We start from the raw sequence: 21,652 nt of genomic DNA, 5'->3' as shown, positions 1-21,652 counted from the left end.
GGTTGGTGGACGCTGTGCGGGGGGGGGGGGGGGTTGGTGGACCTGCAGGGGTGCAGAACCGGGCGTGGGGAGCAGCGGGGGAGGTACAGCAAGCGTTCAGGCAGGTGGCAGCCTGGAGGCCGTGCAGGTGGGCAGGTGGGCTCCTTCACGACACCCCCCACTGTCAGGCGCACAGAGTAGTCGCGGGGGGACACGGATGGGCACCCTCGCTGTGCAGCCCCGGAGGCTCGGTGGGGTACGTAACCCTCTGTGTTGCCTGCCGTCCAGCAGGGTAGAGAAGCGGAAGGTGACAGACCCCGTGGGAGTCCTGAAGGAGAAGTACCTGCGGCCGTCCCCTCTGCTCTTCCACCCCCAGGTAAGACCCAGGGCTGCCGGGGCTCGGGACCCCCCTTCCTGGGGCCAGGTGGGCAGGCAGGGCTCGGGACCCCCCATCCTGGGGCCAGGCAAGAGGGCAGGGCTCGGGACCCCCATCCTGGGGCCAGGTGAGTGGGCAGGCAGGGCTCGGGACCCCCCATCCTGGGGCCAGGCAAGAGGGCTGGGCTCAGAACCCCCGTCCTGGGGCCCTGCAGGCCGGGCTGCCCAGACAGACAGGGCTCTGCAGGGGGCAGGCTCCCACACCCAAGGTGTGCCTCAGCTCCCCTGTCCGTCAGACGGCCAGGGGATTGCCACCATGGGTCCCCATGAGCCCGGAAGGATGACAAGGTCCAAGACAAGTGAGGAAGGAGAGTGGTGCTCTGCAGGGCAGCCCCGTGGGTCTCTCGGAGGCGGCCAAAGACCCCAGAGCATGGGGGCACTCACCCACCTACGGTTCAGGCTCTAGGAGGGGCAGTGAGCCCGCAAGGCCGTGGGCAACAGCTTGGAGACGGTGGGTCCAAGAATTTGGAACATAAGGTGACAGACCCAGGATGTTTATGAGGGAAGACCAGGGTCAGGGGTCTGGGAACGTGAATCCCCAAGCCAGGTCGTGGCCACACAGCCCGCCTGCAGGCACTCCCATCCCCCACTCCGGCTGTGTCCTCCCAGGGGGTGGGTGCAGAGATGTGGGGGATGCGCAGCAGAGGGGAGAGTTTGTCCACCTGTCCTCACCCCTTGGGGCCGCCCCCACCTCACTTGGGCGTCCTGGTACCTGAACAGTGAGACGGCCTGAACCAGACCCCAGGCCGGGCATTGTTCTCTCTCTCTGCGTTTCCCACCTTGGACAAACACCCCCAGTCGGTGAAACCTGCCCCCCGCCTGGGTTCACAGCTAAACTTAGCACCTCCCATTGTTTCGTCGGGGCCATGGGGTTTGCTTAATAACTTCCCCTGATTTTCCTCGGGTCGGGCTGGAAAAAGCCGACAAGCCAGCCAGGCGCATCCTGTGTTTGTGTTTGTGCGGGAGCTCTAGCGGCCCGGAATATCTGATCGGGGGAGCAGGCCTGGCAGGCCGGACCTTCGGGCGGCCTCAGCAAGACCCACCCAGGCCTGAGGAAGAGAGGCCTGGCAGGGGGCCGGCTGCCCATTGTCCCTCCTGCCGCTCCCCCCTGAGCCGAGCCACCCCCGCTCTGCTGCCTGCCCCTGGGCCAGAGCGCAGGGGAGGCGGGGAGGAAGCCTAGGGAGTCACCTAATTAAATGGTCTGAGGTCCGCGGTCACTCGGGCACGATAACTGATGGCCTCTGCAAAGGACAGGGTCACCGCTGTATGAAGACATCAGCCCGCAGCGGCCAAGTGCAGGACTTTGCCAGGGCCTTTCTGACGCCCGACTCAGGGGTGTGCAGCCCCTGGGGTACAGGACGAGGCGGTCCTGCCTGGCCGCGGCCCCCCACCACCTCTGGAGTTGCCAGGGAGTCTGTGTGCAGAGAGCTCCAGAGCCTTTCAAGGCTGCAGCTAAAACTGAGGTGCAAAGCCAGCTGGGCAGCAGTCTGTGCGCCTGGGGTCCCATCGTCCAGGCGGTGGAGGGGCCAGCGAGAAGCCGGGCAGCAGCCGAGGGGCAAGCTGTCAGCGGGGACAGGGAGGGCAGCCCACGGCTGGTGGCATCGTGTGTCCATGCAGCCCCAGGGGCCCCCTCCCCTCTCCTGTCCCCAAACCCTGAGCCCTCGGGGACAGGCACAGTCTGGGACCCTGATCAGAACTCTCCCCACCAGGTGGAAACGGCCAGTGCCGCGTCCTCCTCCCCCAGGCAAGCCTGTGGCATCTCCAAAGCCTGGAGAGGTGGCCCCTCTTATCCAGGTCACCAGGTCTGTGCTGGGTCACCTGGGCATCATCCTTTTGAACACTCGGTGCGTCCAGCCTTGGGCTGTCAGATTCCTTCTTAGAACTTTGCCTGCAATCATGGCCCGCTGCCACTAGGCGGTGCTGCCCAGGCCCCTGGTCCCTGTTAACCTGAAATGCAGGTAGATTTCTTGATTTTTCACGATTCAAAAAAAAATTAAAGGAAAAGAGAGGAGAGAGAAATCAGACATGATTCTGTCTTTAAACCAAGCTAGGGCCCCAGGAGTGCCGGCCAGGGATGAGGCCAACGGGGAGGGGTGGGGGGTGGGGGTCCCAGGTAAGGCGAGGTGTCATTGCGAGGCAGGAGCCTGCCCCACCGTGTGCCCCTGTCGGGCAGAGAGGCTCCCACGGCCTGGGCCCTGGGCTGAAACGGGGCTCCCAGGGAAGGACGAGCGGCAGGGCTGGCCACAGTGGCCAAGAAGCCCGGAAACGGCCCGTTCTACCCACAGCCTGAGGGCCCGCACAAGCCTCTTGTCCTGGCCCAGCTGCGCATGTGCTCGGTCGCCGGGAGAGGGGTCCACACTGCTCAGGAGAGGTAGCGGCTCAGGGGGTCCCCCGTCTCTTCCTCTCACCTGCCGACAGATGTCAGCCATCGAGACCATGACAGACAAGCTGGAGAGCTTCGCGGCCATAAAGGCGGAAGCGGGCAGCTCCCTGCAGCCCCTCCCCCACCACCCCTTCAACTTCCGGTCCCCACCCCCCACGCTGTCAGACCCCATCCTCAGGAAGGGCAAGGAGCGGTATACGTGCAGGTAAGGCTGGGCGTGCCCGGGGGGGCGGGGGGGCCGGTGGGCGCCCCGCCAGGTGGCCGCAGGGGCCCCGCAGCGGCCGTGAGCCTGAGCGTCCTGGGAAAACTAGGTCAAAGCCAGAGCACAGCGGGGTAGAAGTACGCGGTTTGCTCTCCAATGGAGGTCGTTCCCCACGGATGTGTAGGTGTGGGGTGGCACAAGAGAATGCAGCCTTAACCCAGCCGATCAGAACTCGGAGGGTCCGAAGCCAAGGTGTGCTGGTCAGCGTTTAAGCCCGGTTCTCAGAGCCGGGTGGAAAGCCCAGACGCACAGCCTGTCCCCAGCGGCAGGAGCCCATTCAACGTGGCTGACATATTGCTGGGGGAGGGGGCGGAGTCCCAGCGGGCCAGAGTAGGCGGGGCCCGTCTGTCCAGCGGCAGGTGCAGGCCTCTCTGTCAAGTTCAGCTGGGCCCTGGGGCTGAAGGACAGACTGCAGTCCTGGGGGCCACAGCCAGGCCACCTGCCCCCCAGCTGTGGGACCTCGGGCCCTAGACAGCGAGTAGGAGGAACCGCAACGGGAAAGGGTGCGGGTGCCCCAGTCCGTGGCAGCCTGACTGCCTAACGGTCCCCCTGCCCTCTCCACCCAGGTACTGTGGCAAGATATTCCCCCGATCGGCAAACCTCACGAGACACCTGAGGACGCACACAGGGGAGCAGCCGTACAGGTAGGAGCCTGTCCCATCGGGGCCGGGGCGGTGGGTAGGCAGGCTCCCGGTGAGACCGTCCCACCCCACCCCCGCCACTTCCCACTCACAGGAAGGTGAGGGTGGGAGCCAGCATGCTCGGGTCAGGTCGCTCCCTGGACCCCAGAGCCGTCCTGTGTCCTGGGGTGTCATAAAGATTAGGCAGGAGGTGGCCAGCAGGCTTCCTGAAGGTTCTTGCCCACCCCCAGAGTCGGGTGCCTGGGAGCAGCTCTCCCACCGCCGCTGTCGACGGGGGCAGGGCGTTCAGAGCAGCACCGGCCAAAGCCAGGGCCACCCCGGGTGGCCTGATGGAGAGACCCCGCCCCACCCCCACCCAGCCCAACTCCCATACGATGGGTGGGTGGTGGGCCAGGGCCGGCACCTAAGGCGGGGCGCGCAGTGGAAAAGGAGCTCCATGCAAATCCGAGTCTGAGCCTGGGCTTGGGGCGTCCTGAGGGACTCTCGGGTCGCTAGCCCTGGATGGAAGCCGTGTGTCTGCTCCCGTCCTGCCTCCTCAATGCTGGGCTTCTACCTGCGGGCACACAGCCACCCCGCAAGTGGGTGTGAGAGCCGTCACATCTGTTCCCAAGGGGGGTGAAACGGGGGTGCTGTTTCAAAGATGCTGAGCCAGAGGCTTAGACACCCTGACCTGCCCGGGGGCGGAGCCCATGGCCTCTCTAGGTGACCGTCCTGTCCCCAGAGAAACAGAGCCTGTCCCTCGGTCCCTGGGGCCTTCATCAGGAGCAGAAGGGATGGGGGTGACATCTGGCTTTCAGGGACGAGCCTGAGAGTTGGCATTTTATTTATTTATTTTTTAAATTTATTTATTTTTGAGAGAGAGAGACAGGGGTAGAGCATGAGCAGGGGAGGGGCAGAGAGAGAGGGAGACACAGAATCCGAAACCGGTTCCAGGCTTTTCAGCACAGAGCCCGATGCGGGTTTCAAACCCACGAACCGCGAGATCTAGACCTGAGCTGAAGTCGGACGCTTAACCGACCGAGCCACCCAGGTGCCCCGAGAGGTGGCATTTTAAATGAGAGACCGGGTGGCAGTGACCAGGAGGCAAATCAGGGAAAACGCTGGTGTAGATGTCAAGACCTCATTCTGGGGTGTGTCTGGAGAGCGGCAGCTGCTGGGAACTCGGAGTCTGGTTTTAAGTCGGCAGCACAAGATTCCTGTGCCCCGGCCACACAGAGCTTGGAGTTCCCGTCCCTGGGAAGGGCAGCCACGTGGGGTCCCCTCAGGTGTCGTGGTCCTCATGCCCCACCCTGAGATGCGACCACCACGGGGCCATGTCCTGTCCTGCCTGGACAAGTGACAGCTCAGGTCACTCAGCAGTCATCTGCTCAGTGCCCCCGGGCCACCCCAACACGCACGTTCCCCCGTCCCCCCATTCCACAAAGCCTAGCGAAGGGAAGGCTGATTGGGTCTGGCTTCCTCCCTGAAAACGTGTTTTCCTGTAAGGGGAGCCACCTTCTGAACAGTGTTGTGTGTAGGAGCCCCCCCCTCCCCCCCACCGAGGGTCAGGCGGTGTTTATGGAAGAGTTTAATTATCATTGATTTCTTTTGCTCTCTCCAATCTGTGAGTTTCGACTTTCCTAACAATAATTGCTTTGAAAGTTTGCATTGCAAATCCTGACTTTATCTGGCTCAAGGCAGCCCTGTGATGGGGAGGGTGGGGTGTGTGATTTCCCTTTTGACATCACTGGGCGCTTCTGGGATCACTTTGGTCATTGGGAGAATCTACACTGGAGGAGGAAATTTCGTCCGTCTGTCCTCAGAAACTGTCCAGGGGACAGCCCCCACCCCCCGCGCCTCCACCAAAAGACAAGGACTCCACCCCACCCCCACCCCGGCAGGGTGAATCCAAACCACCGGCTGCCCACCCAGGGTGAGCTCCCCTTCGGGGCCAGCCCCAGGCGTGCGCCCCTTCGTGTGCCCCCTGGAGGCCCCTCGAGGGCAGGAGGAGGGAGGGAGGGCTGCTGGGGTGCTGCAGAGTAGAGACAATCAAACCAGACGACCTCGGGACGCTTCCTTTTAAGCCCTTGCCCGAGATTACCTAAAATCACTCAGAATGTGTTTCAAAGCCCTGACTCTCGGGGAAAGGAAGACCCCTTAGCGTGACTGACAGTCTGTTTCCTGGAGGGAAGGTCAGCCCACCTGCCGGCCCAGTGTCCTCAGCTAATGGCTTCTCCAGGCTTAGAGATCTTTGCCTGAGGTTGGAAGGTGCCAGAAAACACGTGCTCATCTCCGAAAGCTCCAGCAGGTGGGGGGCACGGGGCGCAGTTTGGGCTGGACGGACGTAAACCTGGGCTTGGGGTGAGGGGCTGCTCCTTGCACCCACGCCAGCGCCTCGCCCACGGGTCCCCCCAGGACCCGGGTCACGGTCTGGCGCGGGCCTTCGCGGTCTGGCCAGCGGGCTCCCGGAGGGACACGCGCCTCTCCAGCCGCAGCTCCTTTCCTCCCCGTGAGCCAGGCCCTGTCCCCATCCCCTCAGGTGGCCCAGACCGTCCCCTTGCTTTCCTAGTTCTGATTTTTAGGGCCGGATTTCAAAACTCTCTCTTCGCTTCCCTTCCCCCTGCTTTTACAACTACGCAGAGCATGTCCCCCTGTGATGTCCGGTCCCGGGAAGGACCCTGCGCCTGCCCCCACCCTGTCACCGCGCCTCCGCCTGGCTGGCTTCCCTCGGGTGAGGGTGACCAGGGGTCCTCTCGAGGCCCTCGCTGCATGCTGCCGGACCACCGGTCATTCCTGGTTGCAGCCAGTGCCATGGCCGTGATGTTCCACAGCCAGGCCATAAATTTCGCTAGCCACTTGTCGGCTTATTGACAAGGCAAACCCCAGCTGCTCAGAGGACGCTGATCCCCCGAAGCCCAGGGCTCCCTGCTCCCCTAAATTTCAAATGGGCTTCTCTATCCGGGCCATTGGTTTAGATTGGAACCAGGAGAGGGCCACACTCAGGGCTCTCCGGGGCCAAATCCAATGTATGGCTCCCCTCCGCCCCCCTCCCCGGCCCCACAGCGGGTGGCGAGAGAGCTCGGTTTCCAGTAACGAGACAATCCCGTCCAACCCCGTGTCTGACCGAGGGTGCGCCCCGGCCAGAGCTCGTGGGTCAGGTGGAAGCTGTCAAAGTTTCCTGCATTTCCAAAGAGATGAGAAGGGTGCCGCGTGCGGATGTGTGTGAGCGCACGCGTAGACAGGCCCCGGGGAGGCCTGTTGTGTGGCCAGGGGGCAGGTGCCCAGCCCAGCATGGCCTCGTACTCGGTCCTTCCTGAGCAATCGCCCTGAAAGCAGGATGGTCGCCTGGGGACCTGTCAGCATCGGGGGCAAGGAGACGTCTGTGACATGAGATGGTGTGTCCAGGGATGTAAAAGCTCTCCTTCCTGGGCCATCCTGAGGGGGAGCCCAGGGCACCCCAGCACTGCTGACCCAGCCGCGTGAAGGGCTCAAGCCTCGGTCCCTGTGCAGCTCACACAGAACAGCAGTGGCGCCCGTGTGGGCTTCCAGGATGGCGGGTCCACGCTGGGGCCAGCGGACGTCGCGAGGCGTGGGAGGAGAGGCTGTGACCAAATCCGCGTGCTTCCAGAGGCCCGGAGGCGGCTTAGCCAGCCCAACAGGGAAGAAGCCGCCAGGCCAGTCCTGGGCTGAGGGGCAGAGAAGGCTGAAGGTCACTCAGGAGTTCGCCAGGGACGGCGGCCCAAGCCGCTCACGTAAAGATCACGAATGGCTCCTTGCCCGCCGACCGTGGGGGACGCCAGAGTCAGCGAAGCCTCGGCCAAGAAGCTTCAGACACCGAATGAGAGAAGCTCCAAAATCGTACCGTGGGAGACCGGGGTCCCCTCTGATGGGGACTCGCCCTGTTTGCCGTGCGTCCGTCCTCAGACCCCCCAGGGGCCGTGAGGCAGGAAGTGGGCTCCCCTGGACGGCTTCATCAAGCTGTCCCTGGGAGCAGGGACAGCTCCGCTCCCGGGTACAGTGCTATCCGCCCGGGGGCTCAGGCAGGAGGCTCCAGCTGCCGGCGGGGGGGGCCTAAAGCTTCCTGCCTCGGGCCCCCCCCAAGTGCACTGTGATGGCCAGACTGCCTGGGCAGGTGTCAAACGTCAGCCGGGCAGGGCAGTGCCGTGAAGGCCGGCCTCACAGGCTGCCGGCCCGTCCCCGGGTGGGAGGCTGGGGTTTCGAAAGCACCCTCGGGCACGACTCGGTTCCCGTGGCCCAGGGCACGTGAGCATATTCTATGTTGGAGCGATGGAGGGAGGAGGGGCCTCCTGTGGGAACACCACGCTGCCACACTCAGGACAGGTCCCTGGCACCTCCAGCCGCACCCTCCGGAAGAACACACACCTCCATCGCGTGCCATGCTGGGACCTGCTGGGAAGACGGCTCCTGAGAGACTCGGGGGGGGGGGGGCACTGCCTCCTGCCCCCTGCAGAAGCTGTTTCCAAGACCGGGAAATAAACTAGCCTGCCGACAATGTTGCAAGTGTTCACAGCCTGTGACACGGGGAAGCATCCCTGGAGGCCTTCTGAGGACCAGGCGCGCACACACATGCACGTGCACTCCTGCACACGAACGCTCGCGCGTGCACACACCTGCACATGGGCACACACACATGTGCACCTGAACACGACTGCATCAGGTCCCCTCTGCTCGGACTTCCGCCACCAGGAGGCGCCGGCGCGGCTCTGCAGACGTGTGGTGGCGGCTGTCGGGCCACCCTCCCTCCAGCTCTAGCTGGGCCGCTGTTTCTGGCTTCTGGGTGTGGATATTTCCCTCAACTGGGAGAATAGCCTCCCCTTCCTGCCCTCGGGGCCTGCGAGCAAAGGCCGCGCCCGCCCCAGGCCCCCACACCGAGGGGGCACCGCTCAGGTCACGGACACTCTGAGGGACCCGACTGAGGCGCCGGAGGAGGGAGCGTCGTTCTCGGATTTTTTCAGTGCTCGGCCGGGGCCCGCGATCACCCCCCGCAGAGGGGCAGGGACGCGAGGCGATCGCGTGGGGCGTCAGGGAGGCGGGGGACGGCCTCTGGGGAAGTTGGGGCAGCCCCCGGCCCCCAGTTAGTGAATTGGCACGCGAGGCCCCACGTGCCCGCAGACCCACTAAAAGGCGGCCGGGTCCAGGCCAGCTATCCCCATACCAGAGTGGGGGGGGGGGGTCTCTTCGCCTGCTCTCCGACGGGAGGAAGGTGGCGGGAGAAGGATGCAGGCTCCTCCTTGGGGGGGGACGAGGGAAAAGCATCGAGAGGCTTCCATGGTGCTCGGCTGCCCCCTTGAGGCTGCTGGGAGTGCGGCCCTCGGGCAGCGGGGAGGGGGGACCCGGGTGCACCGGCGGCCCCGCCCAGGGGGCCCCCTGCGGCGGCAGCACCGGGTGAGTCCCCACCGCCCGCCCCCCCTGCCCGGCCTGCCAGGAGGCGGGGGCGGGGCGTCTGCGAGGCTGCGGGGCGGGGCTTCTCTGAGGCGCGCGTGTCTTCCAGGTGTAAGTACTGCGACCGCTCCTTCAGCATCTCCTCCAACCTGCAGCGGCACGTCCGGAACATCCACAACAAGGAGAAGCCCTTCAAGTGCCACCTGTGCAACCGCTGCTTCGGGCAGCAGACCAACCTGGACCGGCACCTCAAGAAGCACGAGCACGAGCACGCCCCAGGTGGGCTGTGGGCATGGGGTGGGGGGGGGAGGGAAGGAGGAGGAGGGAGAAGACAGGGAAGGGGAGGGGGAAGGGGAGAGTAGAAGAGAGGGGAGAGGAGGGGAGAGAGAAGGGAGGGGAGGGGGAGGAGAGGAGGGGAGAGACGGGAGGGAGAGGGAGGGGAGGGGAGGGCTCAGCTGAGGGATGCTCTTTCTCTGATGCTCCCCCCCCCCACCGTCCCCACAGTGAGCCAGCACTCCGGGGTCCTCACAAACCACCTGGGGACCAGTGCCTCCTCCCCCGCGTCCGAGTCAGACAACCATGCACTTTTAGACGAGAAAGAGGACTCCTATTTCTCTGAAATCAGAAACTTTATTGCCAATAGTGAGATGAACCAAGCATCAACGCGAACAGACAAACGGTAAGAAGTCCATTCCGGACCCCAAGCCCACCTGCGTGGCCACGCCCAGAGCAGGGGCACCCCACCCAGCCCCAAGTCTCGATGAGTAGGGGCCCGCAGCACAGGGTGAGACCGATGGGCACCGCTGTGGCCCGGCTCTGCCCCCTGCACGTGGCGGGGGGTGGGGGGGGGCTTCGGCCAGGGGGTCCCCTCCCGCCTCGGTCTCTGGTGGTGACAGTAAGCACCCAGGCTGAGGGTGCGCGCCGTGTGCTTACAGCCTCACTGAGCTGCCGGCGTGCTTTGGCTTGGGCGTCACGGGCGTGCCGCGGAGCACAGGCTGGGTGAGGGCTCTGGCGTGAGTTCTGCCATGGATGTGAGAGTCTAGAACATTTCTGTGGAGTCCGAGGCACTGCAGGTTTCCAAACAGGAGCGCCGCCCCTTTAAACACACATGTGTGCACGTGTGCGCACACGAAGTCACACGTGCATGCATACATATGCATGCACACGACGGCACACATGTGTGCGTGTATGTACGTGTGTGCACACACGTACATACGTGTGCACATGCAAACCCATGCACACGTCTGCATCTGCATGAAATCACACACGTGCACACATGTATACACATACCCGCAAATATATGCACATGTGCTGACACATGAACACATGTGCATATGTATATAGACACGTGAAGTTACCCACATGCTTACACACATGTGTATATTTACACACATATATACATGTACACACATACATACACACCATATATATACATGCACATGCACACAGATGCATGCACACATGCACGTGCACACACACTCGTACGCACATGCACACCACATATATACATGCACATGCACGCACAATGCACATACACGCACACGCACTCACGTACGTGCACACACACACACTTCGTATGCACATGCACACGGTCGCAGAAAAATGGCAGAATTCAGATTCGAGATGTGGAGGGTGTACTGCACAACCCTGGATCCCAAGGCTCACGGTGTGGCGTTTACTCTGGGGGTCCCTTCTGGAAGGACCCGTCAGACCCCCAGGAAGACATTCTCCTTGCGTAAAAGCTGGGGCCAGACCAGCCGGCAGAAAACCAGAGACGCTGCAAACTTCAAGTGGCCTTGGGGTGCGAGCCCCTAATTCTGCAGAGGAAGACAGCCTGGTGAAGTGGGGGGGGGGCTGCTCCAGCCACAAAGCCGGGCCTGGAACCTGGGCCCAGAGCCCTGGCCCTTAGGCTGGCCACAGGAGAGCCACCCAAGACAGAGGCCGACGAAGAGCCTACAAGGACTTGTCAGTGGCATCCACCACGGGGTGGGCGGCCATGCCAGGGTGAGCCCAGGAGCTCCGGGAAGACCTTCACGCCTAGAGCCCGGGTGGCCTAGCTCTTCGCCGTGAGGACCAGAAACCCGGCAGGACAGAGGGGAGAGGAGACGGCATCACCCTAACCTTCTCCACGGAGCGTCTCAACCGGGGCTTCCCGTCCAGCCCCCGCAGGAGGGGCAGGAGGCGAGGCTCAGACAGAGGAGACTGGGCCCCACGTCCCTCAGAAAGCCCGGGGCGGAGCTGGCCACAGACCCAGGCCCTCGGATGGCCTGTCCCGCTGAGACCCTGTCCCCGGGAGCTGGGGAACCTCCAGGAGATGTCCCACGTCATTGCCAGAAGTGAGAACCACGATCACAGTTGACACGAAGCCACCACCCTGCGTCAGGTGCTGAGATGTTGGCGGTTCTGTGTGGGGCCGACACTGACATCATCGGGTTCTCGTCCGGAACCAGTTTCCTTCTCTTGATTGTCAAGGAGAATCTAGGGATACCAGGCTCCCTGGCCCCAGAAGCGCTTAAATACCTGGGCTGAACTGTGTGCCCCGCCAAATCCTGACCCCTAGTACCTCAGAACGTCACCTCGTTTGGAGATAGGGTCTTTACCGATGTAATTGGTTAAGATGAGGTCACCAGGGTGGCTCCCAGTGCCACGCGATGTCGTGAAAGAAGAGATTAGGACACAGAACACACGGGGAGAAGCCGTGTCAAGATGCAGCAGAGATGGGAGATGGGGAGATACACCTACAGCCATCGGGCGCCACGGATCGCCTGCCAAACGCCAGCAGCTGCGGGAGGCCCGGACAGTTGTCCCTGAGCCTCAGAAGGAACCAGGCCCGCCTGCACCCGGGTCTCAGACTCCAGCCTCCAGAACCAGGAGAGTCCGGGCTCCAGTTGTGCAAGCCCAGCCCCGGCGCTGGGTCACGGTGGCCCCGGGACGTCACCTGCCACAGGTGCCCGCTCTGTCTGAAGCTGACGCCAGCCTGCGGGACCCCATCCTCTGTCCCTGCTGCCCCCCACTGAGTGCTCCTGGTGGATACAGGCCTCCTGCGCGGGGCTGCGGTCCCTGCTCCCAAACAGAGGGGCCCATATATAGAAACTGCAGAGCACTCTTAACTCCGATTAGACATGCACAGGGCCACCTGCTGAACACAGTCCCGGCCCCCAAGACAGCCACCTGCACGGTTCATCCCACCCTCACGCCGCCGAGGGGGCACAGGCTCCGAGATGGCAAGGTCACCCACCAGAGAGCCAGGGACAAAGGCAAGACCCGGGTTCCGGCCCGTGTCACTTGGCTCCAGAGCTCTTGCCCCTGGCGGATGGACGCGTGCCTGGTGACAGTGCGAGGGGCCATCGAGAAGGGAGACGTCAAGGGTTCTGCACGTCCGGGAAGGCCGGTCACGTGTCAGCATCTTATACTTCCTCCAGGAAAGGCAAGGGTGGAAAATGAGCGTGGCCGACAGCCTGGAGATCGCGGACCTCCCGGCCCAGTCCGTCTGCACAGATCCCTGAGTGTGGAGGCCAGCAGTCACTCGGAAGTGACACCCCCTCTACCTGATGCCCAGACCAGGACCCCGGTCTCCCCTGACATCAGTGGATGGATTCCTGTGGGCCATGTGAGCTCCGGGAGGAACGGGGTCTGGGGGCTCTGAACTCCGGCCCACCTGCCAGGATCTTCAGAAAGAAACGAGAAGGCTCACCATCACTCGGCTTGGCTTTTTTCCTTTTTTTTTTTTTTAAGTTTTTATTTATTTTGAGAGAGAGAGAGAGAGAGCAGGGGAGGGGCAGAGAGAGAGGGAGAGTTCCACACAGCAGACCTGCCTTGGGGCTTGAACCCGTGAACGTTGAGACCAAGACCTGAGCTGAGAACAAGAGTCAGACGATTAGCTGGCTGAGCCACCCAGGTCCCCTGGGTGTTTTCTTCTTAATAACGAGGATCCAGAGTGGAAAAGTGTCACCCAGCCAGAGTCACTAGGAGGGACATGTGGGGTCTGGGCTGCAGGCGGGAGGCCAGCGCCTCCGAAACAAACTCGTCTGGGTGGGTTTCCCTGGCTGACAGCAACCCAGCCCTCACCCTACAGAGCCCTAGGCCCCCGAGCCTCTGTCGGCAGAGGCCCCCTCACCCTGGGTTGCCGGTGTCCCTGTGTCCTCGTGGCTGGCCAGGAGGAGCCAGCAAGGGCCGATCAGCAAACCTCCCCAAGGGTACCCCTTGTGCAGTGCCCAACCCCAGCTCCAGCGCCCAAGACCCCCTTCCCCGCTAGACTGGCCGTGGCCTCCCTCCCTGACGCGCACATCCTGAAGCCCTGCTCTCGCCCCTGCCACGCCCTCGCTCACACTCCTCAAGGGGCTGCTGAGGCCGAGGGTTCCGACAATGCAGGCTCTTTCCACGGGGCGGGGGGGGGGGGGTGAAGACAGCTGTGGGGGGGGAGCCGACCGGAGCCCAGTCGGAGGCCTTGTGGGCCCGGGGGCTAACTCCCTCCCCCGTCCCTTCAGGCCGGAGGTCCAGGACCTGGACGGCAACTCCCAGTGTCCGGGCCTGGCCAGCGGGAAGCCGGAGGACGTGGAGGAGGAGGAGGAGGAAGAGGAGGAGGAGGACGACGACAGTCTGGCGGGGAAGTCCCAGGACGACACCGTGTCCCCCACGCCCGAACCCCAGGGTGCCTATGAGGACGAGGAGGACGAGGATCCGCCCACCTCCCTGGCCGTGGGCTTCGAACACACGCGAAGGTGGGGGCCGCGCCCGGGCAGCCTGACCTGCTAGGGCCCGGGCCAGGGAGGAGCCTGAACGTCGTGAGGGCGACCTCGCTCTCAGGCCACCCGAGGCCCCAGCATCCTCCTGGTTGGGTTCACCCCGGTTCCCAGCAGGTGTCTCCACCGCGGTGGGACTTCCACCACAGGCTGCAAGGCCCAGCCCGAGGCAGGGGGTCAGGGGCTGGCCCGCCCCCTCTCACACACACTTCCCAAGCGTGGGGGGGGGGGGCAGGCACGCTCCCGAGCTGAGCGGGAGCTGGTCCGTAGCGACACGGCCTCCGTCCCGCGGCCGGGGCAGTGGCGTCTGGCCTCCAGCGGGCTGAGCACTGGCGGTTTGCAAGCAGGGCAGGCCGGACCCCTCCCCGCGCCGCCCGGCTGCTCACTGCCTTTGTCGGGCACCAGGGATGCGGCCAGCACTCCAGACGGTCCTGGGGGAGCCCTGCAGGGACTGCCCGTTTCCCCTCGCCCCTGGGTCCTGGGAGCGGGAGCCCCCGCGCCCTTCAGAGCGGCCCCCCGATCTGTCCTCCGTCCCCAGAGCCCCGGGCGCCCCCCGCCTGCTGCTTGCGGTGTGTGCACGCCCTCGCCCCCTCCGGTGGCCTCCGTCCGTGGCCCTCCTGCATCTGTGTGGCTTCTGTCCAGGTGTCGACGTGTCTGTGTGTCCGTCTCCTTGTGCATGTGGCTCGCGGAGGTGCCATGGCGTGCATGCAGGCACGGAGCCGGCCGTGGGGCATCAGAGAGGCGGCCAGAGGCCAGACCAGCTAACGCCAGGCCCCCTCTCCCCGGTCATTGGTGCAGGTGTATTGAGGAGCAACCAGGCGGTCTGTTAGCTTTGGAGCCGATGCCGACTTTTGGGAAGGGGCTCGATCTGCGCAGAGCAGCTGAGGAAGCGTTTGAAGTTAAAGATGTGCTTAATCCCACCTTAGACTCTGAGACTTTAAAGCAGACACTGTACAGGCAGGCTAAGAACCAGGTAGGTACCGAGCAGAGCCCCCCACCCCCGGCACCCCCAGGCCAGGTGGCAGGTGGCGGCCGCGCCTCCTCTCGTGGTGGCCATCCTGGGCCTGGGGCACGCCAGGACCGCTGTCCCGGGGCCCACTGCATCGGCTAGAGACGGCCAAGCCACCGCCCCTCCCCCGCGAGCAGGGGTGGGGCAGGGAGAGGTTGAGGCAGATGAACGGGAACCGGGCATTCCCGGACGCGTGGGTCGCTGCCCTCTCGTCCCCGGTGACAGGCGCCCGCGGCCGGGCGTCCAGCCTTGAAGCCGGGCAGGCCTTCCTCCCTCTCCGATTCAAGCACGAATGGCTGGCGGCCCAGGCTTCTCTTGACGAAGCCCCCTCTCACACAGCCACTCGTTCCACAATGGAGCTCCGACAGGGTCAGCGAGGGCGTCAGGGTGGGCCTCGACCCCTCCTTCTGTAGCGCAGGCGGCCGCAGGGCCCTGCTTCCTGCTTTCATCCGTCTAGAGGGGCGGGGTCTCCGTCGGCCCACCCCTGAGTCTCGGCAAAAACCGTCTGCGTGTCTGTCTTTGTCTTTTTACTAATCCTGTCCAGAGTGTAAACCCGGGTGGGAGGAGGGTCGGCCTTCCCCCGCCCCGCTCTGCTCCGGATGGCCCCAGGTCCCATTACCTCGTGCCCTGTGTCTTGTAGCAGAATTGTCCCGTGGGCCAGCCACGCCCCAGGCCCAGAAACGCGTCGGCGCCCAGCTCAGACCAGCTGTGCGTCCGCTTCCCCGGGTCGCCCCGCACTGTCCCCACGGTTGTCCAGACGGGCAGCCCCCAGGCCCACCGGTGCCCCCCAGACAGACACTGCCTCTTGTCGACCACCAGCAACTCCCAGGGCCCTCGAAAAAGTGGGGGTGGGGCAGGGGGAGCACCGCAAAGAACCGAGGGGCCCCTGTGCACAGAGGCCAGCCAGGACCACGTCTTCTTGCCGCTGTCTGCACGGGAGCCCAGCAGACACTCACCCCGCCACCTCCCACCACATCTTCCGCTTCCGGGCCCCAGGGGAGAGTCTGGATCTGTGCAAGGCTACGCTCAGCCAGAGGGCAACGGGGGGCTAGGAAGGGGCCCTCTGGGATCTGCAGAACCCCAGCTCACGCAGCTCACCTGCCTGTTGTGTGTGTGTGTGTGTGTGTGTGTGTGTGTGTGCACGTGCGTCCTTGTCCTCTCCCCGGCCAGGCGTATGCAATGATGCTGTCCCTCTCCGAGGAGGCTCCTCTCCACACCTCTTCCCAGAGCCCTCTGGACGCCTGGTTAAACATCACGGGAGCCACGCCAGAGTCCGGAGCCTTTAACCCCATCAACCACCTCTGACGGGCCCAGGACGGGCTGGGGTCTGAGTCCAAGCAAGGCATCGTGGGGCCCCGACGTCCCAACAGAAGTCCCGGCTGCGGGAGATGGAGAAGTGAGCCTTGGGGAGCGGCGTGGCCTGGGCCAGAGAGACCCCCCATCACCTGTGTGGATCACTCCTCAGCACCCCCCCCCACACACATACACACACACTATGGTTCAGCTCTAACTTTTCCGGTGAAAACTCAGAACCCAGGAGTCGCTGAGCGGTCCTGGAGCCCCACCGTCTAAGAATTGGTCTCCGGAACAGCGTTCCAGAAATGGTACAACGCACGGCCGGCCACGTGCGGCTCGCGGGAGCTGCTCACGGAACCGACCCGCCGGGTGAGGGCGGGATTTCAGTCCCAAACTGAAGCCAGCCGGGCCACCTTGGCACCCGCCTGGTGCCTCGGAAAGGAACGGACAGACACGGGTGTGCCCTGGAAAGGGAGATCGCCCCAACGATTTTTATAATGAGAATCACGAGAGTAACCCTTTTGGTAATCTTATTGACGACAGAGTCTATTTAAGCATGTGGTTTTAAAAATAGACAGTATTTTTTAAAGAATCGAAAAATGACTTGCAAATTGTTTTTTAAGAGTAATTTTGCATTGCTTTGAAATCTCAGCCTATTTGCAAGCCCACACTGGGAACTGGTACCGTGTTTGGGTGTGCTCTTTATACTGTAGATAACGGAGAAATTTTCTATCCCTGACCGTGTTTGTAAAGCCGTGATTCTGCCCCCCCCCCACCACCCCAGCCCCGCGCAGAACCAAGGGGGCTGGGGCCCTCCCCTGGGAGCAGTTTCAGACTGTACCTCGGAATTCTTAGACGTGGTGTCCTGGGCTGGCCCAAGGCTGGGAGGTGTGTGTGGCATGTGAGTCGTGCCTGTGGCCCCCACCAAGACCCCCCCGATTGAACGGGGAAGGTGGGAGCCGCGGCTCTGGTCCCCTGTGCGAGGGTGGGCTTGGCATCCCACGCTCCTGCCCACACGGCCTGCACATCAGCCACACCCACGCCGGCCACCCTGCCGAAGGGGGGCCCCGCTGGCCACACCGGGTCTCCAGCCCGACCCCCACCCGCACCGTCAGACGGACAAGGGGGAGAGTGGGCATCCCCCGTGGCCGCCGTGGGGCGCGTTCTGCGGCTCCCCTGCCCGAGGCCGCCCGCCAGGCTCTGTGCCCGCGTGAGACCCGGGCTCCAGGACACGACCACCACCTCTGCTCCACGCGCGGCTTCCTGGCGGGCCGGCCCGGCTCCAGAACGGAAGGGCATCCAGGTGGGACCTGCCTCGGGAGCAAAGACAGCACAGCCCGGTCGGGACGGGTCTGCTTCTCCACTCGGATGGGCTTTAAGTTATTCCCATAGGGGCCAATTTCAACTCATAATTTGTTTCCCTGATGGAATTTACCTGAATCTGTATATAACTTGTAATTTTTTCTAATTCATTTCTTTTCTTATTTTATTTCTTCCTTAACAGTATTTTGGCATTAGACATTCTTATTGTGAAGAAATATTGTTAATATAAGTATCTAGTGAAGGACCAAAACCGTGTATAAGGTTGTGTGTTGTGTGATTGATAACCAGGGAGCGGGGAGGTTTTAAATGTGCCAAATACCCCCGCGCCCCCCGACGGATCCTGCTGCCCCGTTTCCAGACAATCACGTGTTTTTGTTAAATTAGAGTCTCAGTTACCTTTGCATTTAAGACAAGTGTTCTATTTATTTCTTTTATTGTTTGGAAGAAAAAAAAAGAGTAAGAGTGTCCCAACAAGAAGAGAAAAAGATCGCCCAAGTGGCCCTTAAAAAAGAATGTAGACGCAAGCGGTGAGGGCGCGGCCGCACCTGAGGACGGGGGTCTGGCGGGGGACGAGTCCTTGGCTCTGGCCCAGGGGCAGCAGGCAGGCCGGAGCAGCCGCGCCCCCGGGTCCCCCCCGCCGCTCCAGGCCAGCGACAATCGTCTGTGTCGGCGCTGGAGGCCCGCGTGGGGCCCGCAGGCCCCGGCGAAAGGGTTCCCACCCTGCTCTCGGTCCACAGGAGGCAGCAAGACCCAGCCGGCCTCGCGGGCGCCCAGGCCGCTCACACGCGTGTGCGGCTGGAAGGTGGCCGCGCTCCAGGAAGAGCTGAGGCTTTGCAGGCGGGGCCCCCTCACCTCCTCACACGCACCCACCTCCACCCCGGGCCCGGCAGGCGTGGCGTGGGCTTTCCGATTTCCCCTCCATCCGCGTCGGACCGTTTCGCAGAGCCGACCTCGGACATAAACGCCCACTTCTGTAAACCCAAATTACATTTCTTCTGCTAAAGAGTAAGGTGTGTGCTTTTTTTTGCGATATGCCTCTCTCCGCCCAAAAGAGGAAGTTTGGCCGGTGGAGACCTGAGTGCCTGTTCTCCGTGGTCCCAGATAAGGGGCGTTGTGTCCTTTCCGGCCAGTCCCGGCAGGCGTCTTTCTCTTTCCCTCCCTCCCAGCGCCCCAGCTGCACATCTTGAGTCCTTACCTTTGTCCCCCTGAGAACAGCTAGAGCGCTAGCCCCATTTCTCCTAAACATTCAGTCCCGTGGGCCCAAGCACTTGACAGGTCCGGGGGGGTCTGTCCCTGGACCCCCGACAGAGTGACCATTTCCTCCCCACGCCTGGCACTTCTCCCCGCCCCGGACCACAGGGAGCTGCCCTCCCTGCGGTTCTCCATCTCCGGGCCACAGCACCAGCACGGGCCAAAGAGGCCCGTGGGGCCGGACGGTGGGGGCCCGGGGAGCCGGACGGCCAGAATTCTGAGACCCCAGCCTCAGGGCACGGCTGCAACAGGGGAACGGGCTGGCTGGCCAACGTGTCCTTGGGTGGTGGCCAGGGTCAGGCCCGTGCACTCGGGCACCACCGGGCCAGGGTCCTTCTGTCCAGCCTCGACGGTGTTCTTTCTTTGGACGATTGACCTCCCCTAATGGAAATTCAGAAGGAAGCCTCCTTGCCCTGCCCTCCGTCCCTCAGACCTCGGCCGCCAGCGGCCGCCGTCCCACCCCACCCCCGCCGCTGCTCTCGGTCCCGGGACAATTGGGTAGGATGCATGGGGCTCGATCCTTTGGCCAGACAGGGCCTTCATGAGTAGGCCCCAGAGACCCCCTGTTCTGAACCCAGGGGTGTGCACTCCTGCAGCCCGCCTGGGACCCCGGGTGCGCATCAGTGGACAGGGTGAGCCCCGGCGGCCTTCCCGTCCGAGGCAGGAGCACAGCCGGTCTGCCCAGACCCTGAAAGGCCCAGCGCCTCCACGGCCCGAGCCTGGCCCCGGAAACTCGCAGGGCCCTCGGCCCTCTCTGTCCTAGCTGCTTCTTCAGCGAGCGTTCGCAAAGCACTTGCCCAAATACGTGTCACCCGTGGTAGCCTTGAAGCCTCGAAGCACTGGATTGTGGTCCCCCCGCCCCGTCCCCCCGTCCCTCGTCCCCCTGCCCAAGTGACTGAAATCTACTGAGCTGTATTTACTGTGCTGCCCGGGAGAGAGGCGAGGGGGCAGCGCCACCCAGGAGAGCCGGGTACCTCGCGCCCGGCCCGGCTAGGGTGGCGAGGCCACGGCCGCTCCCGGTCGGTGGAGGTCAGCCGGGAATCAAAAGCCATGAAACTGTGCAGCAGCGAGCAATACTGTGACAAGACATTCCTGCGCGAGTCCAGGAGCCTTCCTTCCCTCCCTGCATTCCAGTTTTGTGGTGTTTTTCCTTTCTGTCCCCGATTCGTACTACGGCTTTGGGAAAAGAAAGAAAAGAAAACAAAGCAAAAGGCAGCTTGAGTTTCCAATCGTGCAATTCACTCGTGAGCAGAGCACTTCCCAAGGTGTCTCTCGGTGTGTTTCCTACCGTCGGTGTTCCCGAGACGAGGGAAGCTGAGCCCCCGTGTCAGAACACATCACGTGTGCATATGTAACTGCTGGCAAGACCCCCCCCCCCCACTTGCCCTTGTTCCATTACAGATTCGGTTCAGTTTGTTTTCTGGGTTTTTGTTTCGTTTTTCTTTTAGAACTGTATAGTGTTGAAAAAGAAATCAAGTGTAAATGTCAGGCTTTCAGATAATGTTTTTTTAAAAAAAAAAAACAAAAAACCATTGAGAAGGAGGCAGGTGTGTGTCCCATGTCCCCCTGATTGTAAATTGCTTCTGTTACCAGTAAACCGTGCATGGCTCGTGTTTAGCGGTCATTACTGTGTCTGTTCGTGAAATTTTTATGAAAAGGAGAATTCCGTAGATGCACTTGTTGAATTACGTGATTAGGGTCTACGTCCTCCGGACTAGGAGCTCAGAACTGCTCATGCCAAAGCGCAGTTCTTAATCGACGCGGAAATCGCTGACGACCGTGAAGTCAAAGACACCCCGTGTAGCAAATCATCGAGAGTGATTCTGCAGATTTCGTTTTGATGCTTGTGATAAAGACAGATGTACTTGTGTCGAGAAACGTCTTTAAGATGAAGGCTAGAGCAGCCGATCGGAGGTTAATGCTGTAGAATAGGACTATATGTAATCTTTCCGATGCTACAATGAATTTATACATGAGATTGATACGCAATAAATCTGTGTGCTTTTCTAAGTCTCGGTGCCCGCGAGCTTCACTGAGGGGCAACAGAGGCCCCCGGGGTGGGGAAGGACTCGGGGTCGGAGCGTGGCCAGCGGCAAGGCTCGCCAGCCTGGGTCAAGGGTCCCCGGGGACAGGCTGCGAGACGTGCAAGGCCATCATCTCAACACCACCGCCAGGGCAGGTACCCTCGCTAGTCACATTTCCCAGAAAACAATCTCAGTGAAGGTGCCACCACTCTGGATGGCCCTGCGGTGAGAGTGGTGATCTCCAGGCGGGCTCTCCCCTAAGTGCGTCTCCCCTGAGGCACTTTGGCCCCCAGGCCTGTCCACCTCCAGGCCTGTCTGCCTCCAGCTGCACCTGGGCCCCGAGCCGGCCACCGGGAACTCTTGTATGACGTCTCTTGGCGGTGGAGAAGCCCATCCCATAAGGCCAACCCTAAACACAGCCGTTCCCGAGGGTGGACCTCCCCACTGACTAGCCCTCCCCACCGGCCAGCCCTCCACAGTGGCTATGCCTGCTGTCCTTGCACTGTCCCCAGTTGGGACCCAGGCGACGGCCAGGTGGACTGGGACCGAACAGATGCCTGGGGCTTCAGGGGGGCTCCTCGCCCCTCCTTTACGTGCCCCCCACCTTCACCCACTCAAGTGCAAGGTTCAGCCCCTAAATTCCGGGGACTCACAGCAGGAAGTCCGCCCGGTGGCCTCTCTCCTTCCACCAGAGCATGGAGTTGAGGCGGATAGCTTGCCTTGCACACTCAAGGAGCTGTCTCCCTAGCAGAACAGCCCCCACCCTCCCCAAGACGACACACGGCCCTCCCCAGGGGTGTGAGGCAGGAAGAGAACAAGATTTAACGTCCAACAGACGAACCGGGGGGCGATGCCTTCCCCCTGGCAGTTGTAGAAGTGTCTGGTCCAGAGTTTCCCCGCAACCTCTCGGCCCCCCGGGACTCAC

At 62.7% G+C, this 21,652-nt stretch overlaps 1 protein-coding gene across 1 annotated transcript in view; it reads left to right on the top strand.

The window, feature by feature from the left end:
- PRDM16 (PR/SET domain 16) overlaps window positions 1–17,797 on the top strand; it is a 46,578-nt gene extending 28,781 nt beyond the window's left edge. The window contains 8 exon segments of the mRNA XM_047084246.1: window positions 268–355; window positions 2,833–3,002; window positions 3,626–3,703; window positions 9,192–9,361; window positions 9,587–9,761; window positions 13,570–13,803; window positions 14,623–14,797; window positions 16,004–17,797. Of these exon segments, the coding sequence (XP_046940202.1) occupies window positions 268–355; window positions 2,833–3,002; window positions 3,626–3,703; window positions 9,192–9,361; window positions 9,587–9,761; window positions 13,570–13,803; window positions 14,623–14,797; window positions 16,004–16,138 (1,225 nt within the window). The 3' untranslated portion in view covers window positions 16,139–17,797.
- The last annotated feature ends 3,855 nt before the right edge of the window (window positions 17,798–21,652 follow it).

The sequence above is a fragment of the Lynx rufus genome, unplaced genomic scaffold (assembly GCF_022079265.1).
Source record: "Lynx rufus isolate CCGP_SWC_20201006 ecotype Redwood Valley unplaced genomic scaffold, mLynRuf1.p SCAF_2, whole genome shotgun sequence".
Classification (NCBI taxonomy): Eukaryota; Metazoa; Chordata; class Mammalia; order Carnivora; family Felidae; genus Lynx; species Lynx rufus.
Note: the sequence above shows the minus strand (reverse complement) of the source record. Positions and strands in the feature narration are given on the sequence as shown.